Here is an 11,632-nt window from a genome sequence, read left to right on the forward strand (position 1 = left end):
ATACTTCTTGTGGTTGATTATATAGGAAAAATCAATCTCTGCAGCCTAAAAAGTTTGTCTTGGTTTTAAAACGTTTCAACAGAAAATTGTCTCTATTGCATTACAGAATTGTTGTAATTGGGTCTCTAGCTCAGAACCATTAGACACATCAGTGGAGTCCATGCTGCCGGATTGTCCCCGAGTCTCAGCAGGTATGTGTTTGATGAGAGATGTATGGGTTTTTTAGGGTGAAAAAATATGGTAATGAAATGTGGAATTCTATTTTGTGAATTAAGCATGTTGTTCTGCCTGGACTCTTTGAATGAATGATGGGTAACGTACAGCAGGATCTGATCCGCTACCAGAAATTTGTTGAGTGACTGAAAATGCTAACTAACACACTCCCAGCAGGGATGAAGAGGGGAAGCAATCTGAGAGTAATATAGACAGCTGGCTGCTAAAGCTTCAGGAGACTAGATGTACGTAAATAAAAACGTGGTTAAGACAGGGACTGGGTGGCTAAGCCAGATCTCAGAATATTTGTCTTGGATTGAGTACCAATTCAAGGATACAACAAGCAGTCAAGGCTGTGAGTTCAGAGGGGAAAAACTGCTGTGATCTAGGGTCTTTAGAAGAATTTTTCATGCAGAAGCTTTTGGCTAGACCTTGTGCTTTCAGTAGGATGAGGACTATAGAAAGATGTGCAGGATGGACATTCTAGGCAAAAGTTGCAGACATGTCTATCCATTTGAAAGGAGTAATTTGGAGAACAGTTCAAATATTAGGTAAAGAACAATTATTACTGCATTACATTATCACTAATACCTAAATGTGAACTTGGCTTCACTGTCATTAAGCTAGATTTTTCAAGTCCGTTAGTCAGGGTTCAACCAACCATACACACACGCATATATGTATATGCTACTATATATATGCATATATATATTGTGTATAAGAAACAGGTAATATATATGCTATTATATATACATATATGTATATGTGTATGTATAATATAATTATACATTATATATGTTATATATTATATATAATAATTACATATACATATAGAATATTATATGTATGTTACATAATTGATTCTCTTTATTACCAGTAATGTTCTATAAAGTCACTGACAATGATGAATTGGTGAATACTGAATACAAGGTTAGGTTGCTTCAAGCTTCTGGTCACATTTTCATCAACCAACCAGTATATAACCTTGCTTTATGAATGTCTCTACTTTAAGACACCTTATTTAATATATGTTGTTGATTCGGTAACATTGAACTCACAGCCAACAACACTATAACTCATGCCTGAATGAAGCTTGTATAACACATTCATTTTCTTTTTTTTTTTTTAAGATTTTATTTATTTATTCATCAGAGACACAGAGAGAGAGAGAGAGAGAGAGGTAGAGACATAGGCAGAAGGAGAAGCAGGCTCCTTGCGAAGAGCCTGATGCGGGACTGCATCCCAGGACCCCGGGATCACAACCTGAGCCAAAAGCAGATGCTCAACCACTGAGCCACCCAGGCATCCCTTTTTTAAAAAAAATATTTATTTATTTATTTATTTATTTGATAAGAGAGAGAGCACAAGCAGTGGGAGTGGCAGAGGGAGATGGAGAAGCAGGCTTCCTACTAAGCAGAGAGCTCGACATGGGACCCGATCTCAGGGCCCTGAGATCATGACCTTAGCAGAAGGCAGATGTTTAACCAACTGAGCCATCCAGGCGCCCCCATTCATTTTCTCCATAAGGCATGACAGTCTTCAGGCAGCCCCGGTGGCGCAGCGTTTTGGCACTGCCTGCGGCCTGGGGTGTGATCCTGGGGACCCGGGATCGAGTCCCATGTCGGGCTCCCTGCATGGAGCCTGCTTCTCCCTCTGCCTGTGTCTCTGCCTCTCTCTCTCTCTCTGTGTCTATGAATAAATAAATAAAATCTTTAAATAAAAAAAATAACAAGAAAATCTCAAGACTTATATAAAGAAAATTATTAAAAAAAAACATATCAGTCTTTTTAGGAACACTAGTGCTTAGGGCTTAGGTACGCTAAGCCCTAATATGTCAGCACTGTACTTGGGAGGTGTTTCAAATAGTGAAATCAAACACACACACACAAAACAACATGGCACTAAATGTCAATAAGAACACTTATTTACAGTGTGAGAACTGAAACAAGAAGGTAAAACATGGCCTTATTTGACCCTAGTTAGGAATGCATGCTAGGCAACTCAGATTTTTCACTACTCTGCACATGTGCATATCTATAAATGACCACAAAAAAGCACCCTGCATATTGATTTGGGAGTTTACAAATAAATATTAGTAAGTAGGTGAATTCACAAATATGGAATCCATAAATAAGAGGATTGACTATATATAGTAAAGGATTTGACCTAGGATTTGATCAGAGCTGGTTAAGCAGGCTCTGTAAGAATGTTGACTTTGCCTCCTGTGCTGGAGCTTGGAACTATAGAGCAGACGTTTGTTAAGGGGAGATGGATGTTAAGTGATAGAGAGCAAAAATGAATTAGACCCCAGAATTATGAACTGGAGCTTGTGAGGATGGTCTTAAACTCATGTCAGTTATTTTTGCTTCTGACCTTGGTGGTGTGGAAGTCTGTAGAAGCCAGTGTCCTTTGTCGTGGAGCTAACTACATGCGCATCGGGCCTGGGAGTCAAATGATGAAGAGGATTCAGGGCAAGGTAGTACAGGTGCAGTCCTGGCCACACTGCCTTGTGCCACCAGGTGAGCTAGCAGATAAACAACAAGATGCATAAGCTAGAAATAGCTACTGCTTTACTTTAGCCCTCCAAATGTCCCACAGAAATTTCTTTTATGTATCATCCTAACAGAAACACATGATTTGAAAACAAATTCTGGGAAATATGGTTCAACTTAGCCAAATGGACACATTATAGAGCCTTTACAGTTCACCACTTATCAACTTGGCAGTTTTATAGATCTCCTTAAACCAATCTACAATGAGAAACATTAATGAAGTAATGCTTCTACCTCATGTGATACAACTATCCTATGTACAAATGAAAACACACGAACCCTTTCCTCAGAAAAGGATACAAAACCCTTTTATTGTCTTTGGCCGATGTCCATTCTTCTCACCATTTATATCTGTAATTTAAATACTGAGAGATAAAGCTAATTACTTTTGACATATCTTATATGAAATGATAAGGAAATAAGAGAGGAAAACAAAAATGTTTAATATATGTACTCAAATCAAAATAAGGAAGAAATACCCATAGCTATTACATTGCTCATTTTTGTAACTGGCCATGTACTTCTGGCTGATATTTATAACTACCTTCATTCTGTATTCCCCTTGTTCTTTTTTTTTTTTAATTTTTTTTTTTATTTACGATAGTCACAGAGAGAGAGAGAGGCAGAGACATAGGCAGAGGGAGAAGCAGGCTCCACGCACCGGGAGCCCGACGTGGGATTCGATCCCGGGTCTCCAGGATTGCACCCTGGGCCAAAGGCAGGCGCCAAACCGCTGCACCACCCAGGGATCCCTATTCCCCTTGACATTAATCACAGGAGGTACTAACAGGTGTCCTCGATGATTTCCTGCATTGCAGACACACTCCTCTTTATCCCCATTGTGTAGTAGCAGCTCAATTATCCCTTAGTTATCAAGATTCATCACGCCAGCCAGTATACTAACACTCTTCCATTCCTTTTTAATTCAGTGGTATAAGGAGCCCAAAATGGCAAGACCACAGTCTCACCTTCCAGTTCAATGGAATCATTGTTGTGTCACTTAATAGAAGCCTTCTTCCCTATGGAACTAAGACCTTTAGATCAACAGAGTCTAAAGTCATAGGAGTGGGAAGCAACAGTTTTGTTAGTAGGTCACTGAGGGTAGTAAGAAGAGAAACCAGTCCCATTTCCATCCCTTCATTCCCAGACCTGGGAGAAATACCACATGTATTAAATGCTGATTTAGGGTACATACACATCCTGGAGTGCATTGTCTCAGCCCCACAGGGTGTTGTCACCTAAGCAGACACCAAACTGAGTCTTCAGAAAGTTACTTCAGAAAGTTACTTTTTGAAGCCTGCTGCTTATGGATAACAGGGAATATGGTAAGACTAATGAGTGTTGGCAGACCTCTGGCTCTTTCTCGTCCTCTCACTTGCTCCCTCTGATGGAAGCCAGCTCTGTGTGAGGTGCTCTGTGCAGCTCTGTGCCCCCATGGCAAGGAATTGGTGTCTCTAGCCAAGAGTCAGTGAGTACTTGAGACCTGTCCACAGCCCCGTGCTTGACCTTGGAAGAGGATCCTCTCCCAGATCAGCCTTGAGATAACTGCAACCCCAGCCAACACCTTGATTATGGTGAGACACTAAGCCAGTTACTCAGCTAAGCCACACTCAGATTTCTAGAGAACCTGCAAGTGCTAAATATATATTGTTTTAATCTGCCTGTTTGGGGGCTATTTATTCCACAGCAGTAAATAATCAATACGGCAGATTTAAACTTCAGCTTTGGTGCTCACTCAAGCCTAAGTAGAAACCATCTTAACTTAATTTTGATGCTATGGAGCCTGCTTCTCCCTCTGCCTCTCTCTCTCTCTCTGTGTGTGACTATCATAAATAAATAAAAATTTTAAAAAAGATTTAAAAAAAAATTTTGATGCTAAAGTCTTATAAGGCTCATCTCTGCTCTGATACCTTAGGATTTAAGAGCAACTTTAGAAAAAGGCTAAAAAAAGTTCATCCCTAGCCTAGTTCCCTGACTGTCTCATTAGACTTTGCTGTATACCATATCAGAGACAAGATATTAAGTTTCTTCATTATCACGTTTGATCACTATATCATTTGATCACTAAGTCTTCTCACTCTGCAGCTCTTCACTGACCAAGTTTTTCCTAGGACAGAATTTGCTACTCCCTGTAACCTTCTAGTCCAACAAATTGGCTTAAATCAAAAGATTTCATATACACTCCCCAGTATATATCCATTTATTTCTCATATATTTATTTATCACTTATGATGTTCCAGGTACTATTCTAGAAGTTGGGGACATAGCAGTGAACAGTAGCAGCTTCTTATGACTATCTCTTTTCCAACAACAACAACAAATGGGCAGGGGGTACGGGGCTGTTACCTCAATCTCTGCTAGTGGTAGGTTCCTCCCTTTGAAACTGGCATCATTAGATTGCATCAAATGAGAAAAGAGTTGGGGCCAGCACCTCCAGCATTTTCCATGCCAACTTATAAAAACTGAACAGTTTTTCAATCAAAATCAATGATTCCTCACTTCTTAAAAAATGCTAAATAAGAAGTATGACATGATCAAAATGAGATTTTGAAGAAGATTAATTTAATAGATGGGTAAAAGAGAGGAGCAAGAAGCTAGAGGCAGAACCAGCAGGCTGTCTGACAATGAAGCAAGTGTATGGGGTTGCGGGCATGAACTGGACTGGTGGCAGTGGGAACAGAGAGGAAAGGGAAGCGATGAGAAATAAGAGTCGGGAAGAATCGACACTCCCTGATGGCCAGGATATTGGATGTGGAGGCTAAGGCAAAGGGAGAAAATGACAAACTGGAATGAAAAGCAACTGAGATAATGAAAACATTACCAGAAATCTAGAGGAGTTAGAGGGGGAAATCAATTAAGGACGAAAGGAGGAAACTGTTCTATGACCTACTTAATTGAGGCGATGGCAGTTATGTGATGGCAGGAAGTTCAAATGGAAAAAAACAAATCTTGGTGAAGTGCCTTTGAAATATCTGTAATTCTCTGAGCACAAGTTAGTAATGGATATCCAGACTCTATGTTCAATTTAGTTGAAGCCTTTTTTTTTCTAGCTTTCTAATTTATAAACTTTTTCATAATTTATAATATGCTTTTATTGTTTGACTAAAGTCTCATGGTTATAGCAGGGAAATTGCCTATAAAAATACATATACATTTAATGCTGTATTTTTCCTTCATTACTAAATATGTTTCCCTTTATTAAAAAATTATGTGTTGCTTATAATAGCTTCATTTATCTATGAATATATATATATATATATTTTTAAAAACGGGTACAATAAATTTTTTAAATTATATTTAAAATATCACTGATAATTATTATCAGGGCAGTCATGTTGTTTTTATTTTTCTTTTAAAAGCAGATGTAATACTTGACAGCTCCACACTGAGGAGTTGGCAGTGTTGTACCCTATACTTAAAGTAAACCCTGACTTTTTTTAGTTATCTTAACATACGGGGAATGGTGGGTATTTGAGGGATCTTGAATGCAGGGACTGTTTACCCTGCTTCATTCTATTGATGGTGTTTCCTACCGGTAAAGATCAGCCAGTTAAAAACATTGTTATTCAAAGAATGATATAATAGGTTAGTAGGACCTATGTTTTGGTATAGCCCACATTTTGGTTGGTTGTGTGTTTGTTATAAAATGGCAATGACAAACATCTGCCTCACTCTTCTTGTAGAAGTGTTATGAGGACAATTTTTGTAGATTCTGGGGGGCTATTTTGAATTCCTCAGAAAGAAGGCACTGCAAAAACCTAATGTACTCCTCTATGTTCTCACGAACCATTTTAGAATTTAAGGCTACCATTTGTTTTAAAACTATTATTTTAATCATATGGGAGTGAAAAAGCATTTGCAAGGCATACTGCCTTTTCTGTTTCCCTGTCTCAATTTTTAAGCAACAAATAACTTACCCGTTCATATTTTCCTGTGTTTTCTGTGACATGGATAAGGGTCACAAAATATTACGCAGAAACCGACATCACAGAAAGAGAGAAACTACAGTGAATAAGGCAAAAGGAAAACTAATAGTAGGAAGAAAAATGTGAAGTAGGACATAGAAGTATGGACACACTAGAGCTAAAAGACACGGGATGGCAGTAAGGATGAAATTACAAATGCTCCAAATGTGCTCCCCCTCAAAAATAGCTAGTATAATTTGTGGCTGTGTATGAGGGGGCAGTCCCCCAGGGTGAGACGAAAGCAAAACATAAATGTTTGAAAACAGAGAAAGTTACAGAGCCCTGATACCTTCTGACTTCTTAAAGGTCTGGACATGGCTTACTTTGGCTGGCATATGGCCGACAGGCTGCCCTTTGCCAGCTTTTTCTAACAGGCTAAGTTTGGATAAGGGCTACTGCTAAGTGTCATATACTTTTTACAGTCCTCCGAATGTGCTCCTTCCATGCCTCTCTAGGTGTGTGCTGATGCAACAAGTATTTACTGTGGACTAGACATTGTTCCAGGTGCCAGGGATGTAGTGATGAATTACACCAGATGCAGGTTCTTTGTGGAGCTTACATTCTAGTAGGGGAGACAAATAATAAACAAGGTAAACAAGGAAGGTTTACAGTATGTTAGATTGTGGGAGTTGGTAGGAGAGATATAAAGCAGGACCTGAAACGTGGAGATGGCGCGGGCGGGGTGGGGGGGGGGGGGATTTGCCTTTTTAGAGGGGCGGACACGGAAGGCCTCCCTGAGAAGATGACATTTCTGGGACATTCTTTCTAATCCTGATCTCTTACCACCTCCCACTGATGAAGACCGTATTTGCCTATCTGGCCTTAGAGATCTTTCCTCAACTCCAGGCTACCTACTGAGCTCTGAAACCTGTGCCCCTATTCCCTCCAGCAGTCCCTTGTTCTGGGTCCTTGAAAACCTCACCTTGTAGTCAGATCCATTTTACGAGTCCTCTAAGATTTATGGTAACCATAAAGCATAATTATAAGCAAGTTACTAAGGTGTTCCACTCTTCCCTATAGAAAAGTTATAGAAAAGTATAACATTTATATGGTGCCCTGGAGTTCACAGGCAGGGTTGCTCATGTCTAGAGGTAAAGGGACAGAGCCACCTCTGGCTGACCCGAAGGGTGAGGGGATCAGTATTTTGACATACTGTGTCATACTGTGACCACTTTGCACCAGGCACACAGGATGGAAGCCTCGGACTCCTCACAGCTTCATTTTGCCACCTACCATGAAGGAAATCCCTAAACCTATATTCACTAAATCTGTGTAGTCTAGAGGTGTGATGCCTGTCAACTTATTTCCTGCCAGAACTTGTATCCCTCTCACTTTTCCTTGTCCTTGTCACAGCTTGAGACAGGCTTTTCTCTAATATTTCACTTTACCTAAAACACTTGATGTAAATCTGGGCACCTCAAAATTGGAAAGATAACAGCATAAATGTTAAAAAAAAATTAAAAAAGGAAAAAGAAAAGAAAAAGGAAAAAGGAGAACCATAGTACATGTCTTTTAAGGGTTAAGAATTAAGCTTGAAAACTTAGGATATTTAGATGACCTCATCTTGGTTTGGATGTAGAAGAAGGGGGCTGTTGATAACATGTACCTAATGCCAACCCCTGTTTCCCCACCAGAAGAGAAAGTGGAAAATTAGTAATTTTTAGGTGAATTTGAATTGTAGAAAACCTGCTAACACAACCCTGATTGTACTTTGCTTTAATAGTGCAGATTAACTATTTACACTGACTGAACATACTGAATATTTGCTAAATATTTACTTCAATTTATTGCTGAAAGTATATCTTGAGGAAATGACACCAAGGAGTTATATCTCTTCTTTGTTAATGAATAATCATTTGCTTCTAAAGATAGCAATGAAAAATCAACAGTAATTGCTTCTAGATGTGTCATTCAGAATGTGTAGACAAGTTGAGCTGTCTAATATGTTTTTAGACACAGCTCAAATTAATTAGGTAATTGAAAATCAATACTTTGCCTTTGTAAACAGATCTTAAATTTCAAGGTGTATTAGCATATATAGTACTGTACCATTTTTTCACTATGTGTACTGCTCGAGAACTACAGCATTCCTCTTTCCATTCAAAGGTTATATAGTCTAATCCTTTAAGTGATGCTTTCATTAACTAAATAGCACTTTTCAGGCAGTTTTTTGTTCATTACTGTAGAATTGGCCTTGTAGCTGTTATTCATCAGTTAGTTTCCCTATTCATTGGTCTATGCTACCTTATAATTATTAGTTAACCTAAGGGATGAGTATTCTAAAAGTTGACCACCAGAAATTCGTGTGTTTTTAGTGAATCATTCATTATAATTAGCTAGAATCAGGGACTCTGGGGAAATAACTGATTAAAGAATCATTTAAAATAATCCTCCTAAATATATATTTATATAGATCACCAATATTTGCCCTGATTATAATATTCTTAATCAGATTCAATATTTCCCTCCAATTTGATTCTTTCAGTTTTCCAGTAATCACAGGGAATATAACTAGTTTCACTTCAGAAATCTCACTTTAAAAAAAAAAAATTAAAAATAGCCACCATGTTTTTTACAGCTTTCTGAACCAATTTGTGAAAAATCCTTCGAAGAATTTGGCAGTAAAGGTGGCAACTCTCCTTTTACTAAGCTAACTCTTCCCTTTAAAGATTAAAAAAAAATTAATTATTTTTGGAATGCTTTGGGGTAAATAACCAAATAATATGAATTTGTATTTGTACTTGAAAATCTTATGAGTTCATTTGCAAGAGCTATTACTTTCACTGTCGCTATAGCAGTGTCTCATGATTCCTAATGTTGTGTCCCTAATTGTTGGAAAAGTAATTCGGGGACCAGTGGTACCTAAGACAGAAATGTTCATCCTTTTTACTATATATTAAGTATTGATCTCCCTTCCCATGGTTGTCTGTGCTTCACTTGTCCTCTATTTCTCCTTCCCTCTGTTAGTTCGGTCTGGGTCACTGCTCTTGATGGTTCTCTCTGTGTCTGTATATTGACCTCTGACTCTCTGTCTCTCATCTGGTTTAGTCTCTGTGTATGACTTTTCTTACAGTTTGTGTCTCCTGTGTCTCCCTGGCTTCCTCCCTCATCTGGAGACTGTCTGGCAGCCCGTGGCATCACATCTCCCCCAACCCACACTCTCTGCCTGCCCCTGCCTGACCTGTGTGGTTTGCCTAGGTCCACTGCCCTTCACTCCTCTTTGACTGTGTGATATGTGCCTCCCTCCAGCCACAAGGTCTCTGTTCTGTCTTGTCAGATTCAGACAGCAAGTCACCAATAAAACATCTGTTGTCCGCTGGCGAAATTACCCCGAAAATACAACCCTTCAGAAAAACTGTATTGCTTTTTAAAAGTGATTCGGAACATCTAAAATAAATTTTCTTTGGTACTAAGATGAAAATTCAAAGTGAACATTAGGTATCATGAACAGGCCAAGTATTTCCTGTTCATAAAATCCCAAGATGCTCTCTCAGTTGGTTATCAGTGCTTGAAAAACAAGGATGGTATTTTTTGAAGTCTTTGTTTCATTCTATCTTTAAGAATATAGTCCTTTTTAGTTCTACTTGATGATAAATATAGTTCTATTTAGTGATAAATTTTGAGAGGTAGTTTTCTTTGATCAATGAGTTTAATTTTTAGGTATTGGAATTGGTTTACCTGTAGATGATATCTAAATATTCCTTGAGAATTGGTACGGTATTTCTGTCCATTATGTTTGTTAATATCCCCTTAGGTCATATGTAGCTAACCCCAAGTAGTCAATATATTACACCACAAAATAAGGAAATCTTACACCAGCTAGTTTACAGATGTTTTGAATAATCTCATGGCATAATCCTTGACAGAATTCAATTGTATTACATAATTTCTTGATTTCCAAAATACTATATAAGTTACTTGTTGAAATTCTGGGCAAAGAAACAGAAACATGATTTTAAATTTTGTGTAGCAATGATCTCTATAAATGAGACTTTTGTTAAGAGACCCTAAATTAAACATTTCTGATAACCATCTGAAACCAGTGTTGGCTTAGAGATTCTTTTCTTTTTAGCAAATGTTTCAGGTATTTTTCAAAAGCAATATGAATGATTTTAGATTCTAACTTTAATTTACTTTTAATAAATTGCCTTCAAAGAAATTTAGGGTCTTATTTCCCTTTTAATTTTGTGGCAGAGAAGCCACACCCTTCCTGCTGAGTTTCCAGTGGGAAAGTGATTAAGCTTTTAAAAAGAGATTGTTGATTTAAGGCCACACATACAAGTGATTATATATAACCAATAGTTGGGAAATAGTAAAAAAACTACTTGTGGCTTGAATTTTATAGTGAAAAGTATAGTCTTCCATAATCTTTGTAGTGTAGACTTCTGTAGCACTGATGTAATGAAAGAACAGTCTCTCAGAGTTACTTGGTTTGCGTTTCTTCAGAAACAATATCAAACATATCAGATCAACACAGGTGGTAAAGCTTATATTTCAGAAAACCCAAATTTAGTTATTTTTACCAGTTAGTCAACTAATAATTTTAATTAATCTGTTTCCCCTAAAATTAGAGCTTAACCTCATGTCTTTCCATGAATTTGAGTTATTCTTGGTTCTTTTGAGGCAAGAAACTAACTATAAATATTTGTTCCTTAATTCCACGAAGATTTATTGAGCACTTAATATGTACTAGACACACTAGTCTAGACTCTAACAGTATAAAGATTGCTAGATACAACTCTTGCCCCTCAAGGAACTCTAGCAAAAAGTCTTCTGTTTGTTGCAAAGATTCTCTTTGTTACTAAAAAGAGGATGATCATTGAAATAGATGGGGGGAGAAAGTTAAGGACATACGGTGAGCTCCTTCAGGACCCAAGAGTAACTCTTAGTTCATCGACATCC

At 37.9% G+C, this 11,632-nt stretch overlaps 1 protein-coding gene across 19 annotated transcripts in view; it reads left to right on the top strand.

Annotated features, from left to right (window-relative positions):
• Window positions 1-11,632, top strand: part of ARB2A (ARB2 cotranscriptional regulator A) — a 413,243-nt gene that overhangs the window by 271,661 nt on the left and 129,950 nt on the right. For all 19 annotated transcript variants that reach the window (XM_072736791.1, XM_025992896.2, XM_072736792.1 and 16 more), the window contains one exon: window positions 107-191. In XM_072736791.1, coding sequence (XP_072592892.1) covers window positions 107-191 — 85 coding nt within the window. The remainder of the gene's footprint in view (window positions 1-106; window positions 192-11,632) is intronic.

The sequence above is a fragment of the Vulpes vulpes genome, chromosome 14 (genome assembly GCF_048418805.1).
Source record: "Vulpes vulpes isolate BD-2025 chromosome 14, VulVul3, whole genome shotgun sequence".
In the NCBI taxonomy this organism is placed as follows: Eukaryota; Metazoa; Chordata; class Mammalia; order Carnivora; family Canidae; genus Vulpes; species Vulpes vulpes.